The sequence below is a fragment of the Stigmatopora nigra genome, chromosome 12, assembly GCF_051989575.1.
Source record: "Stigmatopora nigra isolate UIUO_SnigA chromosome 12, RoL_Snig_1.1, whole genome shotgun sequence".
In the NCBI taxonomy this organism is placed as follows: Eukaryota; Metazoa; Chordata; class Actinopteri; order Syngnathiformes; family Syngnathidae; genus Stigmatopora; species Stigmatopora nigra.
The window spans coordinates 2,513,737-2,539,267 of NC_135519.1; the positions used below are offsets into that span (position 1 = coordinate 2,513,737).

The window sequence follows — 25,531 nt, forward strand, 5'->3', positions numbered from 1 at the left end:
TCTCAGGAGAGATCCTGCCAGGACTGTGTTTGGCCTACAATCATACAGCGACAATACCAGTCTTATACACGTTCAGTTCATATATGTCATTGTGACAAGAAGTTCATTTGTTTTAGTATTTCCATTCAGATATTAAAACCATTCTATTATATTGATTCTCTACACCAAGTGTACATCATCAGAGACCTTAACAAAAAGTCTATTGTCTTCTTCAACCATTTTGCACATTCTGAACACCTTAAATTAAGATTCTCTCTCAATACAGTGTAGAATCTAGCATTAGTGACAATCCTGTCCTTCTGGCACTTCAAACTTAACAAAATACATTGCAGTAAAGCATGCAAGGGTAACTGTATTTTAATACTTCAGCCTTTCCCCTTAGTGCTTGTATCACCACAAAACAGTGGTACATCTACTTACAAAATTAATTGGTTCCAGAACTTGTTTTTTAACTTGGATTTTTTGTAACTAGAGCAGCATTTTACATCAAATAAGCATAATTCTTCCAGAATCTTTAATACTAGCCACTAACAAGCCTTTAAAAATGATCAAAGTGTGCACATTTTGAAAGAAATAGCTAAGCAAATGTAAGTATGTGTGCTAAAGCAGAGCAGAAATATAAGAAAACTATTTATTAAGCCATTAAAATGACACCACAACACCGAACCAAACAAAACTTACTGGTCAGTCACTTTGGGGCCATTTGACCATGTGATGCTCCTCGTGGTGTGTTTGCGGGTGCAAGGGCTAATAGGTTTGAACTTAACCGTGCGTATAAAATGTTATTAAGTTGGTTAAATGGGTGTTTCTGGAAGGAGTGTAGCCATTGATCAGCATTTAAATAATGGCTGCAGAAAGTTAGTCTATATTAAGTATTGCAGCATTTCCTTATTTCCAGACTTCTTTTAAATCTTTGTAATTTGGAGAAACTATTGTGTATTGGAACAAGAATTTTCATATCAAGGTGTTTCATGACTTTTAAGGTTTTTAACTTGAATCATTTGTAAGTTGAGGTACCACTGTAATCTTATGGCTGTGTCATAGGACTGTCATGGATAGCTGTCCACGACGGGTCCAATGCATACATTTCATGTTCACCTTATATATTCAATGAAAGACCTGTTCACAATGGCCTGGTTTGGCCTCTATTTTTCAAGACATCATCTGTCCAAACTGTTTTTTAGCCCTACACTCGGGCCAAATGTATCAAACAGCACTAAACGAGGAATATTATCATAATTTTGCGACATCTTAACACACTTCTAGTGAACACTTTTTCTTTGTCTTTCACAGGATGTGGCTCTTACCATCGTTTCAATTCCTTCTACTGAGAAGGTAACTATTGCTGCAACAGTTTAACCCATGGGTGGGCAAACCGGTCCTAGGCTGTTTGTTTATGTTTCAACCGACCCAGACACTTTAACCAATGAGATTTCTGCAGAAAACACGAAGCTCCTGAATGCAATCCACAAATTGCACTTGTAGTCCCATAGATTGGTGATAACGTGACCTCTTTATGGGTTGGAACAATAACCCGAAGCCACTATGGCTCTCTGTGGAATAGTTTGCCCACCTGTCTTTAACCTGTCCTTTTACGATTGTTGACTTGGCAGTGAATGTTCATATATCAGTGCCGTTGATGGAAATGGGAAAAACATTTTCCCTGGGGGTCAGACAATAAACAAATGAGTCGCAATTGAAATGGATTGGACCTCTATTGCTCCTAATGGAAGCTAATGATTTAATCATGCACCATTATAGCTAACTAAATATGACAAGCACTATTGAAGCAAATAGTACACCCATTTTTTGTGTTGCACTGAGGGATATGTATTACTTTGTGCAGAAGGCCTCATCCCGCCAGGAAGAGCTTAAGGAGCGGGCCCGGCTGCTCCTGGAGCAAGCCCGCCGGGATGCTGCTATGAAAGCCGGCAACAAGACCATTCTGATGGCTGGTGTCAATGCCGTACCCGGTAGAGGCGTCACTGTCTGCGATGTGAGTTTAATTTTTCCACTTGTATGTCATACCGAAAAGCCAGAGTTTAATTTTGGTGGCCCCGGGACTCCGTTTCACTTTGGAACTGTTACTTGTAGCATAAACTCTCTCTTCACTGCACCATCATGGCTAAAAATATCCTCTCGAGCAAAGAAAGAGGCCTTCAGCTCGTTAACTTGCGCTCACACTCTCTTGACCGTGTCAAAAGCTGTCACGTCAACTTAGTCCTCTCGGTATTTGGTCATCCTTTACCTGCACAATCATCATGACACGACAGCCAATCGCTCGCCCGTTTTTCCCACTGCAACAACACATGGCAAGTGGGGGGGAGAAAGTACATTTGAGGGCAAAATTGCAAGCATGCTCCACTGAACATAATGCACTCAAGCAAGTTATCCAAGCTTGGAGTAAGTCACTTATGTGCAAGTCTCAACTTTCAAGCACGTCCCAAGTTACAGACAAAACAAAACCGAAAAAATACTAATAATTCTATTTAAAAAAAAAACTGTTTTAATCTATCGTGACCTTTCACTGACTGTAATAGATCTCCATTCCAATTGATCTGGGCTGACAGTCAATAACCATATTTTAGTGACACTGTTGCCCATAAATGTTCAATTACTATTAACTAGGAGGGGTTGCAGCCATTATCATGGTAGTGAATGTTTTTAAAATGTAGATTATTTTCCATGAAGAGTTGTTTTTCTTTCTCGAAACAAAAATACTGCCCTGCAGGAATTGAAATTACGTACACTTCAACTAGTTTTTGGAAAAGAAATATATCCACAACTAGGCCTGGGCGATATGACAAAAAATTTTCTCGCGATAAAAATCTGTCAATATCGGTAAGTGTCACAATAACTATCTTTTTTCTTTCAAATATGAAACTTCAAAGTTTTGTGAATAAGTAATTTAGTTACTCTCCTTGTTATTCAATTATGAAAGTAACTGCTATGCTACTTAGAAAAAAAGAATATAAAATACTTCTAAGATACTTTTTGACTTTGTGGCTTCAACTTTTGTGGCTTCACTACTTCGCAGATTTTTTTTCTGAGGGAAATGAACAAAGAAGTTCACAAAAATATTTAAATCTACGATAAAACTCGCAACCGAAAGCCAGATGAAAAATATGCGACAATTATTTCATGAGATACCCTGTCACGTGTCATGTCAAATTTCACAAATAGCAAATCAAAGTAGTCAAATCTCTCATAGGTTTTTGACAGAGTCCTGAAAATGATGGCTTGAGTCAAAGCGTACCTCTGTGAGCTACTCTTGCAAATGCACAGTGGTCAAACACTAAAGAGAGAGAACAACAAAAACAACGACATTCATAAAACACCGCATTTTGGTCATGAAATATCTAAAAAGCGGCAGCTGCAATTCCATAAAGCAAAATGCATGCCCTTGAATTTTCTCAACTGTAGGCATGCAAATACATGGCCGTAATCCAGAGGAAACAAACAAGCAGCTTTCCGAAGGACCTTCCAAGGTCTTCAGCTTGAGGAAAACTAATTAATTCAAAGCCGCCTTTGTTGCCCATCTTTGAGGAGCAAGGAGAAGAATGTGTGGCGCTGTCCTGCGTCATCTTTGGAGAAGGCCGAGCGGCCGTCTGACTTTCCAAGGACGGCCATGTTGCGCTAACCTCACACCCCGCCACCCGCGAGCCTATTGAATTGTTTACACTTTTTTTAATAGAAAGCATTGATCAAAGGAAGGCGACGAGCCCTTCGGGCCAGCGTGCTGATAATTGCCAGCGATTCAGATTAGATTACTTGATGTCTTCTTTTGATTAGCGCCGGTGTACGGATGTGTGCGTATGTGTTATCGCTGGCGTTTGTCATCTTCCTTCTCGGCGGTCTAAGTAGCCGCCGTGCTGTTTAGCATGCATAAGGTAAGACTTAATTTAATCAAACCGGCACAGGAAGTGGTTCAGGAGAAAACAGCCGAGGAGGCAGAGTCATTTTACGCCGCTTTGCGATGTTACAGTGTGGTGCTTTTCGCCCAATATTAGTATTATGCTGTACTTTTTCAATAGTTTGCAAAAACACAACATTTCAATTAATGTAAAAACATTATAATAACAGTTTGATTTAAATTGTCCCATGCTTAGTTTTTTTATTTTTGCATTTTAGATCGATTTTGCATTCACCCCTGCAGTACCTGTAGAGTATCTGGTTTTCAAATGTTGTACATTTACATCTTTAAATAGATCTACCGACTTTGTCAAGCAGAGGATTAGCGTTGGTAATTTACTGAGTTAGTAACCGTAACATTTATAGGTTCTAATAATATATATTTCAAATTCTAATAAACAATCCTGTGATTAGTGCTAATAGATTCTTATGTTTCCTTACTAATGACCAAATATATTAAGATTTTGGGCCCGCAAAAAAAAAATTGTCAATTATATTTTTTTATTTATTGATGTCCCATTGACAATCAACCATTCTCATCAAACTTGATAATATTTATAAAATTTGTTAATATGAACTCTCAAAGGAAAAGTATATTGTTTTATATTTGATAAATCAAAATAAACAGCACTAAGCTCATTAATGTTACGCGCATTAATGTTATACACATTAATGTTGTGCGCATTCATGTTATGCGCATTCATGTTATGCGCATTCATGCGCATTCATGTTATGCGCATTCATGTTATGCGCATTCATGTTATGCACATTCATGTTATGCGCATTAATGTTTTGTGCGTTGGCCTCACAGCTCTGAGGTTCTGGGTTCAAATCCAGGTCAGGTCCACCTGTGGGGAGTTTGCATGTTCTCCCCAAGCCTGCAAGGGGTTTCCTCCGGGTACTCCGGTTTCCTCCCACATTCCAAAAACATGCATTGTAGTTTGATAGGACACTCTAAATTGCCCTTAGGTATGGGCGTCCACATTTCTGTTTTGACATTGAGGCTTCAATCCCCAAGTTGCCCTATGCATTGCATTGACCTCCTCTCATCATGCCAACTTCATGGTCGTATCTGCGGTGTAAATCGCTCATAATGGTGGTTATTTTCTTTTTTTTTTTAATTCATAATGGTTTCCACTCGTCTAGTGTCCTTGATAAAGGTTTTTGTGGCCGCCTTCCAAATGTTTGCTTCTTTCTTGGTAAAACGCATGGTAGATTCATTAATTCCGCAATGGCTTGCTACGTCTTTAACATAGCAACTTCACTTTTATGGTCACTGTCATCATGGCTCGTTTTTTCTTAGGTCAATTAGCGCTTAGGAGACATTTTCAAGGACGATTTGAAATTCAAACAGCTGGAATAGGCAAGGCATAGAGATTCTCAACAGGTGATGTGCGCAATGGGAAATTCAATCGCAATAAAACAAGAGAAGGCAAGATGTCGTCTTTCTTAGCTTTTTTATATAATGTTTCTTCAGCGCTGTCCTACTCAATTCAGTGTCGAAGAAGTAGTGGGGCCTTGACGTTCGCCATTTTTTTTATTCCGGATTAAAAAATAAAAATAAAAAACGTAATATAAAGAAAACACGATGTACTGGAGCCGGGAAGTAGTAAGGGATCATAGTACCTGTTCCTTCTCGTCTCCTTCTCTCTCATCGGGCGTTGAAATAAAAGCTTTAATCTAACAGCCTGCATATTAAAATGACATGGCGTTCCTTGAAGAAAAACAATTCTTAACCTTCCTTTTCATTGTAACTTTAATTTTTTTACATGTCATTCCATTGTTTTTACATAGTTCAACCTTTTTAGTGTCAGTTTCCCCTCATTAAAATTATTTGTAACAAGCGCATGATCTACAGAACATATTTAGTTTCTTAGAGTTTTCTGAAAGTTTTTGGACAGCTCCAGACCTTTTAAGGTCTCCGCCATCCTGAAATTGGCTTCATGACTCATGAAGGAGCTGAAAGGGGAACATAAAACATTTGACATTTTTCCTCTTGAAGTGCTGCAAGCTATTGTGTCAAACATGAACAGGAGGCATGCGCGTGCACCGCTTTCTTCTTCTCTTGACGGCTCGATCAGCTCTTGTGATGCAACGAGACCGCATTACTTTAGCCCATTAACACACACGCACGCACACACACACAAGCACATACTTCTTTGATCTTTCCTCTAGCTGATTTAGCCACGACACATCTCCACACACTCCAACACACACGGAGCAAAGGAACTCTCAGGCCAACTATTTAGTTTCATTAGGGGAAAGATGCTTCAAAAAGAAGAGAGAGAGAAGAGAGTAAGCCAAAAAAGGGTGAGGAAAGATGGGAAAAAATGGATGGCCAAGCATTAGAAAGTGCAGCAAATGAGTTGTCATTATAGATACAGTAAGCATAAAACGTGACAGTTTTATACAGTGACATTGTTTTGATTTATAGCATTGCGCAATATAATAAAAAATATCGCACTATTTTTAGATTTTAGATAAATTAAATTACAACCACCGTTTTATCATAAGTTTTCGAAGTTTTAGCTGGAATTAATTTGCACATTATTGACCATTTTCCTCATTTACAACCTTTAAATAGTATGTAGAACCCCAAGAAGAAAAACGCATATAAACTAATTTCTGAAGCTGTTTAGTGTTTTTTTTTTTCTAAATGAAGACAGTCAAGACATGAAATGCAATGATCGGTTAGCCAAGTCCAAGTGCCAAATATGCTCATTAAAAGAGTGTGACATGGCTTGTGACTCGTACCCGATCCTTGCAGTAGACTATTTAAACATCTTTCGGCCCTGTGAGATTGTTGACATCTTAAATTCCTTAACACCCTAATATTTTTTTTATTCCCCACCACAAAGGTCGATATTAAAATATTATGCTAAGCTAGGCTCTATTTTTCTCGAATGGATGAAAACCCCCACTCAAGCGGTTAGAGGAAATAAAGATGTTTAACCCTTTAAAATGAAGAACAAACACATAAAAAAAACCATTTTCAATTGATTTTGAAGTGTGTCTGTGAGATTAGGAAACTGATACATCCGAACACATGCAAACACACAACTTAAAGTTATGAATTCAATAAAACTTTCTTCGGTGCCCAAAATGAAAAATGAAGTTGCTTTTGGTGCACTTGAAAATTTCATGCGACACCCGTGTTGGAAATAATTATAACCAATAGGGATTGCAGCGTAGGTTTTGGGAGACAAGACAATGGTAGGCCATTGAGGTTTTTAGAGATTGCCAAATGGAGAGCCAGTCCATCATGCCACTTAAAAAGAAAATACAGGTTTCAATTATTTTATTTACGTTTAGATTTTTGATTTTATTTTGCAGGTCATAACTTAAATATCTTTAGTTTCTTGGAACTAAATTTTCTTATTGAGGATTTTCATAACCTGAATATTTTGTAAGTAGAGACATTTCTAATTAGAAGAGCAACTGTATTACAATTGCATGTCAAATGGGAGCTGCAAAATATTTCTTGGTAGGACACAATTGCCCCCTGAATGAATTTAAAAAAATATTCTAATAATTTGTCCATGAAAGGGTTGAAATCAAAAGTTTCCTACAGATGAAAAAATGTTTGACCTTTACTAACACATTCCTAGAACATGGAAAACGTTGTTTCTATAGTTACTTCATCATTTTCTCAAAGGTTTTTATTTTTTATTTTTTGTTTTGTTTTTGTTTACAACAAACGTTCAAGCCCAACAACATCCATCAATGTTCGGAATTTGATTGGGGGGCGGGGGGTGGTTTCTGCCTGCATCGTCGTTGAACCGGCAGGGTTCTTGTTTTGGTCACAAAAAGAATGACTGGGAAAAGCCACAGAGTTCAGAGAGCAGCCGGTGGCGGGGGAGCCGCCCGGGTCAGCATAGCGGAGACCCCCGGCGTTCCCTCTACGGGAAGGGGGGTCTCACGTCGGCAAAATCAAACGCGACCCAATTATAGGAATCTCAACGAGTCAGTGAGCAGGGAAGTCTTACCTGGAAAACACGGAGGAATGTGACTGTGTGTCGTACAACACACATACACCAGCGCGTCGTCATCATCACAGTGACAATTAACATGACTACGCTGCTGTGAAATTACTACTCTTGTCTGCTAATGAACAAGACGAGTTCAAGCGAGACAAGGCGCCACGGACAAAAGTAACTGGACGTGACGCAATTAGGATGACAGGAATTCTCAAAAGGTGGAAGAAATCTTGAATTTGGGGATGAAAATAATAAAAAATTCAAAATGAAATATCATGTGCCATTGCTGTTGATGGCAGTGGAGGTTGAATGCAGTTTTACTGTGAATGATAACAGCCAACCCTCCCAGTCAAAATGGATTGGATGTCTATCACCGTCAATCACAAATGTTAGAAGTGGAGGTAGAGAGAAAAGTGTTTTTGAGCGCACAGGGGAAGCAAAGTGAGAGGAGTGCACCTATGTGACCTTACATGAAAGCAGTTGTCACTGTGGGCTACAATTAGGGATGGCAGGAGGGAGAGCATAGGTCAACTTGTGAACACACCAGCACACAAACACACACAGACAGCATTTTGTTTTGGAGTGTCGGCCACTGTACTCGAGGGGGTTTTGGACCATCAGACACCTTCAATAACCATTTCTTTGACTAAATCTGCCGAAAATTGTGGAAACTATTGTTAGGGACAATCCGATTTTTCACAGACTTGTGCTTCCATATCTAAAATGTTTTCAAAGAAGCAGGATTTTTAAAAAGCGAAACATTTTGTTTCATGTTATATAACGCACATGTTAAACTCCGGCCTGCATACTAAATTAAGCCTTCTTCATTTTATATTGGATAGGATAACTTTATTCATCCCGTATTCGGGAAATTACATTGTGGCCGTAGCAAGAGGGTGATTAGACAGAAATCCAAAGCAAATGCAAAAGCCCAAAGTACAAAGCAAATCAAAGTAATGGAATCACAAAAAAATAACCATTCTGTTACAAATAAGCCAAGTTAGTAAAATACAGTGACACTTAATACAGTGTAATGAGTCAGTGGTTATTAGTCTTACCACCAGTATTGCACCAACACATGTCTCAGAAATATACTTAAAGGTAGGCATCGTGACTACTAACAAATCACGTGTGCGAAATAGGGATTATATAAACAAAGATGTCAGACTTTTTTTTAATTTTTTATCCAACTAAGAATTTTTTTCACCCAAACATCCCCCCCCCCTATACTCTGACTTGCCCCAATACAATGCTCTATTTCTTTTATTTCAATTTGCACGTGCGTTGACATGTTGTCTTTGCGACCTGGAAAGTTCAACGAGTGTTTTCCTGTGTTTATTTTCCCGCACCACAGCAATTATCCCGTCTGTTTAAAGGACAAAGCCTTCCTATCTTACTCACCTGTCAAATGCATGTGTACGCGCATCCTGTTCTACCTGTCCAACTGCACAAGTGTTCATTGTATAGCACTGGCAAACAATACCAAAGCTATTATGTTTTCTATGAACAGAACAAAATTGTCAATAAGACAGTTCTTGCTCTTTGTGATGGAGCACATTTTTATTTTGCAACTTCCGCCAAGCTTTGTAAGCCGTAACTCCTGGAGATGTACGGCGTTGACCTAGCCACACTGAGTCTAATATTACTGTATTACCCGGGTCTTTAAAAACATCCCTGTTTTTAGTTCAATTGAAACATTCTTTTAGTAAATGAAAGTTCCAACAAATATGCCATAGTATTTAGAAAAATATGCAATACATTTTAAGGTAAACATTCGTTTGAGTTACGAGTAAATAGACATGCGAGCTCAGTCCCGGAACACATTAAACTCGTATCTCAAGGTACCACTGTATTTTTTTTTTTTTAGATATAAGCTATTTACTCACTTATTATACATTGACGATGGCCTGTGATAAACACATGTATGGTAAGCTGGTTGAGCACTCTAGTTTGCTTCTAGGTATCAGTGTGAGCGTGAATTTTTGTCCAACTCCTTGTGCCTTGCAATTGGCTGGCCACCAGTTCAGGGTGTCCCTTACCTGGTGCCTATAGTTGGCTGGAAAAGGTTCCATCACCCCCAGCGAGCTTTGTCTGGATAAGCAGTATGGAAAATAAATGAATATACATCTACATTTTTTTCGAAAATGAAAGTTCCTCACTTTGAACAGTCTAATCATGCTATCGATACTGCAACAAGCTCTCATTTGCATATGGTCAGCATTGCACATATGCTAAATTAACATTGTTGTAATAATATTTTACAGCACATGAAAATGGCATATATGAACAGAAATTTCCTGACTCCTTTTCTCACCAATGATGGTGAAAAGAAAAGTGGGAGGAGAGAAGGGTTGGGGGCAGAAAGGGGGAGCTTATCGTTCGCCTCCAGACGGAATGCGCGGATCAATGGGCGCGTGAGGCGGAGCCCACAGCGATCAATGCATTTGATAAAAAAAATTTAAAGAAGAGCCACTGTACTGCACACCTATCAAAAGAGACAATACATGCCTTCATTGGAGTTATAGGGGGCTCGTAAATTAAAAATAGTCCAACACATTTGTACTTTGCAGTCTCGTAGTTAATGACAATGTTTCTGACCATCCCTTCGTCGATCATATGTTGTCATCCCTTCACACTTCAAATGTACTGGACGTCTATTCCTGGCAATGGCAGTGAAGAAGTTAGCACTGTATAATGTTTTTGGCTCAAAGTATCAAAGTAAAGTTGGGAAAAAAATTGTTGGCTTTCATTGCAAAAATGGATCCAAGCGATAAATTAAGAGGAACGTGCATCTCGTGATTTGTTCTACGCTATGTTGTGGTGAACGGTGTGTAACATTAGCTTGTGTGTGTGTGGGCCATTTTAGTGCGTTTGGGCAGGCAAGATAGAGACCTAAAGCACCTCTCGACCGTGAATTAGCCTGTCATGACAAATGTCTGGACCTGCATGACTGGCTGCCAGACTGGCTGGCTATCTGGGAGGTTGGCAACCCCCTTTTTCAGATAGTGATTGTGTATGTGTGGCATCGCCGCATGCCCACGCCAGCCCACTGTACGGCGCCAGCCGTGCGTACTCGCACAGAAAAAGAGACAACAAGGCGACAAAACTGCTCCGGGAAAAAAAAAAAATGAAAAAGAAAGAAAAAGAACCTCCAGAGCCGAGCGGGCGCTTGCAGAGATGCGTAGCCCACCAAGGAGGCCTCTGTCTCAGTCTCGCAATCAAGCGTTTAGCCCCTCCGTTCCTGAAGGTGCCCAGCAGTCAATGGTAGACATGTTCTCACTGATTCCATGTTCTTGTGGCGCTTGCTTCCTGCCAACCCCTGCGGTTTCTCATTCTTTTGTCTTCCTCTCGAATGCATAAATCCTAGGTTGTCATGCATCAATTCACATTTTTTTCTATTCCAATCACAATACCGATCAGGAAATCTGTTGCTACTGATAATACTTTGTGATACCTGATCTCAATATTCAGTCCTTGCTGTTTGAAAAGTCTTAGTACATCATCTACAATTCTCCTCGATATAAATTAGGAGAGCAGTTTACTCTCAACGCCCCCCACCAAAACAAAAACATTTTATTTACAACAGTGCAAAATTCACAACAACATAAAATCATGCATGCTACATATACATGAACACTCTGATTTGTCCCTAGATATGAGTGTGCGGATGAAGGGTTATCTGTCTCGTAGTGCCCTGCGATTGGCTTGCAATCTATTTAGGATGTACTGCCTATTGCCCATGCAGTCATACCTCTACTTACAAATGCCTCTAGGTACCACATTTTCAGGTTACAAATTTTGTTATATACAAATGAGTGACTGGAGATACAAAAACTAAATCCCCCAAAAAGTAAATGCATTCCCCTATCCGTTATTTTATTTTGAATTTCCCTTATTACGCAATTAAAAACTACAAATGCAACGTGGCACATATTTTTTCACACACACACACACACACACACACACACACACACACACAAAGGGCACACATTAAAGTCTAAAATGTACTGCAAAGTGGATGACTTTCAGCCCTGGTAGAACAAGCTCTTTCCACCATCTGGCAGAGAAACCTGGGTATTGCATCTATAATGATAGCAGAGGGTGATATTTTAGCGGCGTAGGGCACATTTTCATATGCTTTATTTATTTTAAGACATAAGTCAATCTTTTCCTTATAATTTTTCTCTCATTTTGAATGTTTCCTCAGACCTTTCGTACAAAATTGGGACACTTTGACCAATTTTAAAAGATTGAGTTGGTAGTTGTATGAGGACAGTGGAACAAATCAGAGAATTTACATATAAAGTACACCTCTATTAAAGAAATTTCTAGGTTACGAAAAAAGTCTTGGAACCAATTAATTTCGTAAGTAGAGGTACGACTGTAGTCACCTGGAATAGGCTCCAGCCCATGCACACACACCGTCACCAATTCCGCCCTTAACCTGAAGAAAATGGCCATCACAAATGAATATGGACTCATTGAATGACAGTTGATAAAATAAAATCTAACTGAGCAGCACTGTGGAACAAAAGGGACATTCATAGGCCCTGATGGTCAAGGCACAAGTTTACTCGATCTAATTTGTGAATGAAAATTGTATTAAGACCCTATACTGGATTGGATCGACCTTATTGATGTCTAGTTGGTTTTCACATCCAAGTTGTGTTCAAATGTACAATATTTGCTTTTTATCTTTGAGCACCTCTAAACTCTTGCTATCCATTTGAGATGGTGGAGAAATCAGTCAATTATCATGTTTTAGCTCTATGGACAGCAGTAGACATTCAACCCTTTTCAGCTGGGAGAAGCTGCCAGCAAATGACAGCCTAATCTCCATTTTTGTGGCCTCAACATGCACAAATACTTGCCAATTATTATGCAGGAGTTTAGAGGTGAGAATACATAGTAAATCTTTAAGATACCCAGCACAAAGATGTTTTATCTTATTTTTTATCATTATTTTCCATACAACAATTTCCCTGGGATAAATCAAATTTGATGAAACAGAGCTTTGGTAAAATTTTCATTTCATTGTATAGATAATTGAAGCCACAATAACGCTGGTTGATCTCCACTTCTTCCTCCATTGTTCTGACTGACACTTGTGCGCCCTCCTCCCTTGAAATTTGTGTTTGTATGACAAACACGTGTTAAAGGCGACATTGTCTTCATTGAATCAGTGTTTTTCCTAGACATTTTATCCGAGATAACATGTTGTCCTTTACATTATAGGATTCTGATACACGTTTCTACTATTTTCTAATCAGTGTCTTTAGAGCTGACTGAGCTCGGCTGGCGCCGGTCACATGCATTTTCCTATAGCGTTAATCCTAGCCCCTGGACAGACGCAGTCAATTTCCCCATCTTATGTCCCCCGGAATGGCAAGCCAAAAAATAGAACAGAGTGCATTTCCCCTTGTGTTTGGGGCACACACGCCCTATGCTTATTGCTACACTTAAAACTGCTGGTTGTGTCCATATCTTCAATCAGTCCATTGCCAGAAGGCCCCCCTGCCTGCGACATTGCCGTTTATCATATTATACTCATAAAAGCTGCATGGAAAAACATAGTCAAATTTGAGATAATTACATCAAGCGAAACAGGAAAAAGTCATTTTTGCAAGGGAATGCAAAATTGAGAAATAGAAAGACGTGTCATGTTTATTCATCAAGTAGTCGTACCACTCTTGCTTGCCTTTTGTCTCTGCTTAGAGAAGCATTTTGCATACTAACTAAAAAGTTCACACTTCATCTTTACTGGGAGTAATAAAATGGACAAGATGTGAAAATGCGGGGAAAAACTGTTTTCACCTAGCAAAAAAAAATGTTGCATTTAAACAATAGAGGACTTTATATTTAGCCTTGCGGAATGCCACAATTCATTTATGTAAGAATTGCATATGGCCTTAAATGCAATACTAAATACGTAATGAGGCTGGCAAAAATGATATTTTGGTATCGCTTACGGTTATTCTACTTCACAATTTTCTTGGACACTTTAAATTGTCCCTAGGTACAGTTGTGGTCAAAAGTTTACATACACTTGTGAAGAACATAATGTCATGGCTCTCTTGAGTTTCCAGATACGTCTTTGTCACAAAAAAAACATTCAACTTTGATTATTTTATGACTTTATTATGGGTGAACAGAAAAAGTGATTAAATCTGCTGGGTCAAATGGGTCAAATATATCCATACAATAATATCCAATAACTTAGCAAATCTTTGAATACATTTTAGTTTTCCACCCTCCTCTACACAGTGAACTTATTTTTATATTAGTGATTATCTCTTCTCATTTTTATTCTTTGTTTATTTTCCCCTAATTTCCCTAATGTGTGTGTGTGTGCTTATGTGTATAATTATCTCTTTAAAGGTGTGTTCCCATCTCTCTTTAGGCATCCCCTTGGGCACTCACACATGCACACGCACAGAGTGCATTAAAGTTGCCTGCCTTGACAATGCAGCTCCATTGTCCCCGGTGCCGACAATGGCTACAAACAAACAATTGACATGGAAATGGAGAGATGTAGCTCATTAGCGGGGCATTGCTTGTTTTGTTAATGGATAAATGGGAGCCCCGCTTGAATGGGCCGGCACCTTAAGAAAAATGAGAGAGGGAAAAAAAAAGACCTGCTTCAATATGGAAAAGCCTGATTAACAGTAAACCACAGGGAGGAGGACGAAGTTGGTGAAAGCGAGAAACTTCTGGAGGTTGCGGCACTTACAATGTGTGCAAGAAGCATTGTGGTAAATGTGTTGCTTTTATCTTGACACTACACAGCTGTCATTTAAAACTATAGGCTGTTGTGTGCTCTGTCGGGAAGGTTGTTATTTACTGTAATCTTTCACCAATTCGCGGTTTCCTCATTCGCAGCTTCAGTACATCGCGGTCGGTATTTTATATTAAGTATCCAAATAGAAAAATGTTCATTAATAATTGGATTGGATAACTTTATTCATCCTGTATTCGGGAAAGCTTGTTGTCACAGTAGCTACAGAAAGGTATTTTAGACATGAATAGAAAAGTAATAAGTAAGTTAATCAATAAAATACTTTGCGGTTTTTCGTTTATCGCGGCCATGTCTGGTGTACATTAACCGTGATAATCGAGGGATTACTGTACTAGTTTTGGTAAAAACATGTTCCAAGCGTCCTAAAGCTCGGGAAAAGCTCTAGAAAACGAGCGTCATACACATTGAATGTTTTTCTGTACTACATGTTGCGGATCCTTGAATATGGCTGTAGGCCGGCTACAACTCAGTGGGTGTCTGGCCTCGTCCTCAGCTGAGCTCTGAAGTTGCTACCCGGGCAACAGCAATCGCGATGCCATGGCCCGCTTCCTCCAGAGCAGATCAGTGCCGCTGGAGTTCAGCCTCTCAGCCAATTCGTCCAGCCGAGAAAACCTTAGACTCGGACAGGACGGTGGCAATGGACCAGTTCGCTGTATGCTGACAACCATGTTTGTTGTATGGAGAGGGCATGAGGGGATGTGTGTATGCGAAGGTGCAGCTGTGATGACAAATTAGGTGGCTCCCTGTGGAGCTGTGTGGGTGTTATTTACGGTGTGACTGAGTTGGAGACTGTCATTCTGATCTGGCAACCCCAAGCAGTACAGTGTGTCATTGGCTCATGATCTCCATACTTGAGCGTCAACAGCGCCCGGTGTTAGGTTTAAAATATGAATATTATGTTCTGGACTTTTGGTAAAATATATATTTTTTTAATTGGGGGGGGGGGGGGGGGGGTCTTGTGGGCCCCCAAATAGGCTGCATTTTGGGTGTTCATGTACATTGCCCATATCTAAAACTGTACATATATGTATGTATATGTATATATATATATGTGTGTGTGTGTGTGTGTGTGTGTGTGTGTATGTATATATATATATATATATATATATATATATATATATATATATATATATATATATATATATATATATATATATATATATATATATATATATATATATATATATATATATATATATATATATATATATATATATATATATATATATATATATATATATATATATATATATATATATATATATATACATATACATATACATATACATATACATATACGCATACGTACACACATACATATACATGCATACGTACACACATACATATACATGCATACGTACACACATACATATACATGCATACGTACACACATACATATACATGCATACGTACACACATACATATACATGCATACGTACACACATACATATACATGCATACGTACACACATACATATATACATGCATACGTACACACATACATATATACATTCGTACGTACGCACATACATATACATACATACATACGCACATACATATACATACATATATACATTTATACATATATATATATATATAGCCTTTACCTTTGCCTTTTTTTGACAATATGTATTTCCTTGCACAACTTCACAAAAACCTGAATTTTCTGAACCAATGTTGAAGTTTTGTACTTATTTTGGGTGCAGGAGAAGGATGCCGAGCGGCGGCGCCAGCTGCGCGAACGTGCCAGGCAGCTGATCGCAGAGGCTCGATCCGGCGTCAAGATGACCGACATGAGTCTGGATGTGTCGACTGGCAGCACTTTAAAAAGTACCATCGTTCCGGGCCTGGCTGGAGGTTGGGACACACACACGCGTTCACCTTACTTACTTGCGATGCCAAAACTGTGCTCACACATTGCCGTTATGCTCTCTTAAGGGGTCCCGCTAATCCTCGGTGAAAAACAAAATGTCATTTTTCACTGACCACAGGTCTGAATCACCCAGTAATTGTTAATCAGCACAGCACACAGTGACACCATTTTAGCCTACCAATACCCAAGCCATTTAATAGCCGATCCGTTGGGACCCCGCTGCTTTCCATTTTCTGACAAATGATGGGGTATTATGAGCATTTGCATTATCAAAGCCTTTGCTACCTTTGTTTGCGTCTGACTTGTTAACAATAAACCCATGATTGACAGGTTGGTGTTCTAACATTAGTGACATAAGGATCAAGGGCGTATTTAGACGTTCCACTAAATTGAAAATGAAAATGTCATGTTTAACTCACTACCATTGACTGCAGTGGTCGTTCAATTTGTTAAGTTGGTCGGGGATGGCAGTGATGATCTGCCTAGTGTCCCAGTCAAAATGGATTAGCTGGTTGTTGCTGTCAACAATAGAGAAATGAATAAAAAGGTTTCTCTTTAAAGGTAAAAATTGAATAATTATAGAATATTTTCACTTGGTAGATCAGTCATGGTGACAGAAGTCATAATCTTATTTAAATTCTCCCTCTCCTAAAACTGAAATGTACCGTACCGACCATAAGGCGCACTTAAAAGTCTTACATTTTCTCCAAAATACACATGGCGCTTTATAATCCAGTGCGCCTCATATATGGAAAAAATAATATAAAATGTGGCATTCATTGAGGGTGCGCCTTATAATGTGGTGCGTCTTATATATGGAAAATACTGTATTTAGCTTCTACAGTCAAGTTTGAAATAGAATAAGGCTGGGAAACAACAGAATCTGTACTGACACTGATAAATGCAAAAGAAAAAAATTGAATAAACAATAGTACTTCAACCAATAGTGGCCTCCACGCAGAATAAAAACAAAAAATCCTAAAAAAAACATAATGTATTTTGACGACTTAAGTCTTAGATTTTTCTCCAAAATAGACAGGGCGCCTTATAATCCAGTGCGCCTTATATATGGAAAAAAATAAAATGTGCCATTCATTGAGGGTGCGCCTTATAATCCAGTGCGCCTTATATATGGGGAAAATGTCATTCTTTGAGGGTGCGTCTTATATTGCAGTGTGAAAATACAGTACTTTTAATTATGGTGTTTAAGAAAACAAAATGCTAAATTACTTCTAGAAAAAATCGAACTAAAACACAAAAACAGTTTTTTTTACAATTGTAAACATTCAATAACTTATTCTAAATATAAATGTTTAATAGTATTTGAAGTGTTAGTAATTTTATGAATTGTTCTTGTCACTTTGTAGTTAATTCTGGCTCAATGTTTGCTAGCACTTTTGCTTTGGAAGGAAAATCTAAATGAGTGATGTAAGGCAAATGAAGGCCGTGATTGATTCATTTCCTCCTTCAGCTTTTCTGAATCACTCTAATTGTTGATCTCATTAAAAATGTAGCCGATGAGGAAGAAGCAAATGACGATGGAGGAAGAAGAGCGGCGCTGGGGGCTGCTTTACACAAGGCCTACCGAGCAGAACGGATAATCCTAGCCTCTCTCTCCCTCTTGCTTGCTCTCCTTCAATACAAGTCAACCTAACTACCTTCCCTGTCCTCCTTCTTTCTGCCCGCAAAGAAACTTTCCAACTCCAGCGCCTTTAATTAAGCCCTGGCCACTTGCTAGCACGCTTTAAAACGCCGTTAGTAAATTAATAGACTGGGCAGAGAACAACGGGAAAATGCTTTTAGTGTTTGTCCCCATTTTATTGAAAGAAGAGTTTGGTTTTATTTAGTCATCATGCTCCAAAACAGATGATTTGTATTTATTTTTTAAACATTTGTATGATGACCACCGTAAAGCCATTTATGGCTCCAGAATCATGTGGCACTTTTATATTTCTGCTGTTGCTCTTTGTAACTTTGGAAGATTAGCCCCCCATTGACAATGCTAGACGTCCAATCGATCTTCTGTGAATTTAAAAGAGTTTATCACTAGTAGACGTCACTAAACTCGACAAACAGCTGAAAATTCCTACATTCGCTGCCAAAACTCACAGACGTCTTTTCACAGTTTTTTAATTAAAATTAGATTGTATTTTTTTATTGTAATTATAAATTGGAAGATGACGGTCCTGCTCTAATACAATTTTATTTTTTCAAAGAATTAATAAAACACTCAACATTAGCGAGAGCTAAACTATTTTGCCCCTGTTGGCAATGTATAGTTATTTTTTTTAGAATTGGGTTCTCTGTTGCAGTTCATTAAATACTAGTTGTCAAATGACTTTATTTTCTAGTTTCTGGTATTATTGTTTTTGGTGGAATAGGGTCAAAACAGGGCTTTGAGAATCTAAGGTTGTGGATCCCTGGTTAAGCTTATTTAATGTATCTCATTGGCAGCTATTGACGTTGATGGACATCCAAACTGTTCTGCCTGGGAGTCAGTCAGTAGTAACCATTAAGTTTTTTTCAGTTGCAATCCGACAAAAAAGTTTTAGGTAGACTGACAAAATGGCTATAAACACAACTGGTAGACCCCTTGTTTCTTGTCAAGCATGACTAATTGACATTTTTTGCTTGTCCACTCATTAAAAAGCTGATTTCAAAATTTTAGGTTGTTCCTCATGAACCCTCATTTATAGGCTGATTGATTTTTTTTCTCAAGACTATAGTATGAACGTTTATATTTAACTTATCCCCAAAATAATGTTTAAGCACACATGGAAGTGTGTTTCGTGTCTCATCATCTCTTGTAGAGATTTATTTTGTGGATTGAATTATGAAAATTTTAAAAATCCGTTTTTTTTTAATATTCCAGTAGGAAAGGTTTGCCTGAATAACCTTGAATGAGCGGAAGTTGGCCGACTTGTTTTTTTTTTTTCCGCAAGCATGACATCTTTGGCGCAAAATCTGAATTTCGGAAAAACTAACAAACTTTCTTTGCTTCTTAACCATTTTTCCTCTACTTACTAATTATCCCTTGTCTTGCAAATAACTCACAGACTTTTTGGACGACGGAGAAGAGTGTTGCGATGGCATTGAATGCCTTGCTGGTAACACAGATGAGGACGTGTGTGAGGTGGCTGACACTGTTGATGACAGACCCTCTACATCCACGCTTGCTACTAACTCGTTGGAGGCCCCTCTTACGGCTTCATCTCACTGCATCCAGGGACCCCCGGAAATCACTTACCCCTTCTCTGAGCTAACATACTCGGGTAAAGTCACTGGCTGTGGTGCTACATGTCCGCTGTTTGGTGCTCCTCTTCCCATTAACTCATCTCATCTCATTTTCTGACCTCGATCACACCTGACGCTTTATCCTCATTAGGGTCATGTGGGGTGCTGGAGCCTATCCCAGCTAACTCTGGGCCGATCGCAGGGCACAAGGAGACAGACAATCATACATACACCAATACCTAGGGGCAATTTTGAGTGTCCTACCATGCATGTTTTTGGAATGTGGAAGGAAACCGGAGTACCCGGAGGAAACCCACGCAGGCCCAGGGAGAACATGCAAACTCCACACACGTGGACGTGACCTGGATTTGAACCCAGGTCCTCAGAACTGTGAGGCTGACGCAGTGACAACTGGCAAACCGGGCCGCACTTCCATTAACTTTTCTTTCAAATATGTTGTTTCATTGAAGAAAAGTGTTGCCTTGACTGAAAAAGAAAACATTTATCCAAATCTGCTGACTTAATAATATTTTGTGGGAGTATATTTGTGTTTTCCTGTCGATGTTTGATATGCAGGCAGAGGCTCCAAAAGAGAAAGTTGAATACCAGGCCGGGTCTTTGAAGTATTCTATCGCCACACCTTTGTTGTTGTGTTTCTTGTGTTGAGCTGCTTCTTCATTCATGTTGCTGACTCTTTGGTTAACGTCTTCATGAAAGAGCTTAATTTTTAGAGTAGCGAGACACTGATTATCAGGCCGAGGGATGAAACAAAAGAGCTCATAGATGTGCTGAAAACCTGTACTTTTTTTACTCAAACGCTTGCAGCTTTTAAATTTTCTCTTTCATTTTGCGTTTCATTTAGGCTTGGAATTGAAAAACAGAACAAACTGTTGAAAATGTTAACACTTTCTGTGACTTGTTGGGCGAAAAAGGTGCGTGACCACTGTGAGCCAACACGAAGCTCCCATTGGTAGATGTAACCGCACTAGAGTTTGTGTCAGGGTCGGACCGGTGTGCCAACGCAAGGCTCCCATTGGTGGGTTGCTCTGGGTCATGTTGGCACCTCAGTGATGTGGCAACACGACGTTCCTATTGGTGCGTTCAGGACTCAGATCTTACATGCAGATTCCTCATTCTAGCTTACCTGTTAGCAGAGAGCCTATGCAGCTATCAAAAGAGTCATAAGCCTTGTGAGCCATAGGTTCCCAAATCCCAGGTTTATAGTGTTCAATCAGTCTACAATGTTTTTGAGATATGGAAGGAAAGTCAGAGAAAACCCACAACAGAACATGGAAACGTCACACAGGAAGGCCTGAGCCTGGCATTAAACCCTGGGTCTCAGAACTCTGAGGCGGATGTGCCACCCACTCTCTCTTCCGCTCATTTTTATTATTCTCATCTTATCATTTTATGTATAGTTTTATCCTCAACAGGGTCGTGGGGGAACCTGGAGCCTATCCCAGCTGACTTCAGGCCAGAGGCTGGGGGGGACACCCTGAATTGGTGGCCAGCCAATTGCAGGGCACAAGGAGACAAACAACCATTCACGCCCACACTCAAACCTAGGGGCGATTTAGAGTCTCCAATCAGCCAAGCATGTATGTCTTTGGAAAGTAGGATGAACTCGGAGTACCCGTAGAAAACCTACGCAGGCCTAGGAGAGAACATGCAAACTCCACACAGGTAGACCGACCTAGATTTGAACCCAGGACCCCCAGTGTGAGACCAACGCACTAACCACTCGCACCACCGGGCCGCCGTCATTTTTATTATTTTACAATCATATTTTTGGTTTCATAATAATTCCCTTTATTTTCACTTTAATTCTCAATACTACAAAAATTAGCCGTTATACGCTCCAGCAACCTGCCGTTGTGAGGATAAGGGACATTCCACATGAATGCATTTACAAATTGCATCCTTCAAATATCTTTTCCTGATGTTTCATATTTTATGACTGAATGTTCAGCAACAATGTATACTACTCAGTCAGATCTATCAAATCTGAAAAAGAGATTGAACATTTCTTCAAAATGCTTCATTTTAATTGCTGTGATGTTCTATTTACACTGATGACTATACCTCCAATCTGAAACAAGCATCTTAGAAAGTCAATACCGTGGAGCGCAACAGCCTGGCGTTCAAAGATGATGCTTCAGTGCCACTGACAACTATAGATGTCCAATTCAAATGCAGTGGATGTCTTCATATTTATTGTTTCTGCGTCCCAACCTGCCTCCATGTTTTGATGAGTTTTTTTTCTTATTTATTTCAGGAGCAAACAGCAAGTATGTTGACCTAAAGTTAAAGAAGCTGAGCGAGGTCAAACCGAGCAGCCTCATTGCAACTGCTGGTCCTACTTCCCCATCTTCATCATCTTCCTCTACTACGCCTACCGCCACCACATCTTCCTCCCCGCTCAGCCCTACAGATGGAGTGGAGGTACATACAACTCAAAAAAAAAAAGAACATAGTGCCATCAATCATGCATTGAACCAAGCGTGTGGACACTAACCTGCGCGTTGATGTTAGTAGTAGCTGTCGCTATTGACTGTGACCTTCTCCAGTGTAAGCGTGTGTATCTTCTGATGTGGATATTGAGTTGCGCGCAGTCTTAACAGCACTTTAATTGATTGATGGGAATGTCAAGTGGAATAAGGTGACTGTGTACGCGTGGGCACGTTGGCCAGCTTGCGCTTATGATGACACTTTGATCATCGATTCACAAAAACACCCTCGTGGGTTCAAAGCTAAAATAGAGCTTAGTCCTTTACGGCCACTGTAGTCAAACAGCGTGGGTGTATGTGTGTGTGTTTGGGGGTGGGGGGTTATCTTGTCCCCAGTTGAACCATTCAGTATCGGTGTCATCATTTACCAAAATTTCCACTTACTTTTGGGTAGTTTTGATAAATAAATTGGTAATAAATTGTTTTCATTTCTAAGTACTGTTGAAGTAGATATTTAGATATTTAACTTTCATGAATATAATTTTGAAAGCTTAGGTATTAAACAGTACTTAGATATTAAACAGTACTTAGATATTAGTCAGTACTTGGATATTAAACAGTACTTGGATATTAATCAGTACTTAGATATTAAACAGTACTTAGATATTAAACAGTACTTAGATATTAAACAGTACCTAGATAGTAAACAGTACTTGGATATTAAACAGTACTTAGATATTAAACAGTACTTAGATATTAAACTCTCTCTCTTAGATATTTAACTCTCTCTATGAATATCATTTTGACATACCCTGGTTTAAACAGTAAACTGTCTGTCACCATTTGACCGGCGACCAAAAGGGACCGAAAGACCGGCGACCAAATGTCCGGTCATGGATAACTTGAATCCTCCCAAAGTAACGGGATAATATAATAATTATAGATAAAGTATTTTGGGGGAATTTGTTTTTAAAATGTCAAACGCAAATAAAAACAAGCAGAAATAATTAGATTCACTATTTAGCACTGGAAATTCTGAGTCAGTCAAGCACATGAGAAAAATTGTACTTAAAACTTAAACTCGGTCATTTCAAGATTCTGATGTCTTTAATTCTCATTAATTTCTAGTTCAAATAAAATGTAGTGCCCTACTGGATGCTATCACTCCTCCATCAATGAGGATGGAAGTCTAAAGCTTTCAGTGGCAGTCAAAGAATGTTTACTGAGACTGTGTATATTATTGATAATGAAACAGACAATTTCCACTAAGATGCCGTAATACCAAGCATTTTTTGGCAGCCCATAAAGCTTTGTTACTTTGTTCTAAATATTAAATTGGCCATTCTAGCATAGTATTTCATCAAAAAGTTTGCTTGGGCGTGACTGAACGTGAGCTTTTTGAGTCACTTCTCCAAGCAAATAGCAGAAGAGCAGCCTTAATTGCAGCTTTTGTTGAGCCAAAAATCGAAAGTAAAGTTAACGAGCGCGCGAGACGTTTGACTATCTGCCGCCGTCTCAAGCGGCGGAACATGTTTGCCCTTAATTGTCGACTTTATTACACTTTTGGTCGTCCTATTAGTGTTAGCGGTTGTCTTCGTCGCTTTCTTTTTTCCACTCGGCTTGGCTCATTTGGAGACGCGCTAATAAAGCATTTTTATTTCGTGTCTTTTCCATTTTGCCTGATAGTGTGAGAAGCGAGCGTGCAGCTTTTTAACATGTGTTCACTTTGAAAACAATAGCCGTTCTAGCCTTTTTGCATAATTTGAATATATTTTCTGGCTCAGGGTTTTGTTGAAAGTCAAATTAATTGCCTACTTTTTACGTCTCCCCAGAGTGTGTGGCGAGTGTGTGTTTGTGTATTTGAATATGTGTTTGTGGAAGCAGATGCAAATAAATAAAGCAGCCATGTTGCTAAGGTATCACGTTCAAGCAGACATCGCACGGAGCTCTAGCAGCAGGTGTGTTTGCGCACACGTGTACATGAATGTTGGGTATCTTTTGAGTGAGAACACTCGCTCAATTGAGGTTACATCAATTATTGTTGTTTGTTGGTTGAGTGGTTGATTCTTTGATTGAATCACTCACTGGTGGCTTGATTTGTTGATGATTTTGTTTATGGGTTTGCTTGTTTGTTTTTATTTTACTTCCAAGCAAAAAAATGATTTTGTGTCTATTGAAGTCAATTTTGACTAATAAATTATACAGATAGCAGTTTGATGTTAAATAATGCTGAATCAAGATTCCGCTGTCAATCTTAGATTATTGGAGCAATGTTGAATCTTTATGTTGATTTGTCATCACTTGCACCTGAGATTAATATTGTTCCAATGTTGAAATCGTTACAAAACCTATGTTTCGATTTTTAAATCATTATTTATATTGGAACATCGTTGACACAATCTTATTACTGTTTATAACTTCATTTTCAACCATTATGCTATTACCGTATTTTCACGACTATAAGGCGCACCGCTTTATAGGGCGCACCCTCAATGAATGACATTTTTTCCATATATAAGGCACACTGTATTATAAGGCGCACTGTATTATAATGCACACTATTATAAGGCGCACTGTATTATAATGCACACTATTATAAGGCGCACTGTATTATAAGCCGCACTGTCTATTTTGGAGAAAATGTAAGACTTTTAAGTGCGCCTTATAGTCGTGAAAATACGGTAATTGCTATTGACTTCCAGGTATGAAGCACTCTCTACACAGTCACCTCTAGATCCAGCCATTGTTGATGTTTTGGATTTTTTTGTATAAAATCTTGCAGTGCGGGAGGAGCAATATGATGGAAGATTTTGTAAACTAAGATGGCATCTGCATATTTAACCGTATTGTTTCAGTTCAGGCGTTTGTGTTTTTTTAATATCCGACTGGTGTTTTTTTTCCTGTTTTTTTTCCATATATAAGGCGCACTGGATGATAAGGCGCACTGTCTATTTTGGAGAAAATTCAAGACTTTTAAGTGCGACTTATAGTCGTGAAAATACAGTAATACTTTCAAATATATAAAACTATATTTCAAGGTCCTGCTTTATTTACAAGGCTGACTAATAAAACTGTGCTAGATTTCACTATATAAATGAATAGTGACAAAAGTAAACTTAATTATAGTTCACTAAATTTACTTAAAACTTATGTTAAGCCTCCTCCTCGGTCTGACAAGCTTCTGTGTGAAACCTTGCCACTAACACAGTCTGGGGCATACTGAAACCACTTCTGTACCACGGCAGCATCCACATACGCTTCATCTCTCCCAATCTGCCTCTTAATTGAATCTA

The 25,531-nt window shown here is 38.9% G+C and overlaps 1 protein-coding gene across 1 annotated transcript in view; it reads left to right on the plus strand.

The window, feature by feature from the left end:
• ehbp1 (EH domain binding protein 1) overlaps positions 1 to 25,531 on the plus strand; it is a 137,140-nt gene that overhangs the window by 76,359 nt on the left and 35,250 nt on the right. The window contains exons 14-18 of the mRNA XM_077730432.1: positions 1,294 to 1,335; positions 1,847 to 1,996; positions 16,391 to 16,541; positions 19,614 to 19,829; positions 22,067 to 22,233. Coding sequence (XP_077586558.1) covers positions 1,294 to 1,335; positions 1,847 to 1,996; positions 16,391 to 16,541; positions 19,614 to 19,829; positions 22,067 to 22,233 — 726 coding nt within the window. The remainder of the gene's footprint in view (positions 1 to 1,293; positions 1,336 to 1,846; positions 1,997 to 16,390; positions 16,542 to 19,613; positions 19,830 to 22,066; positions 22,234 to 25,531) is intronic.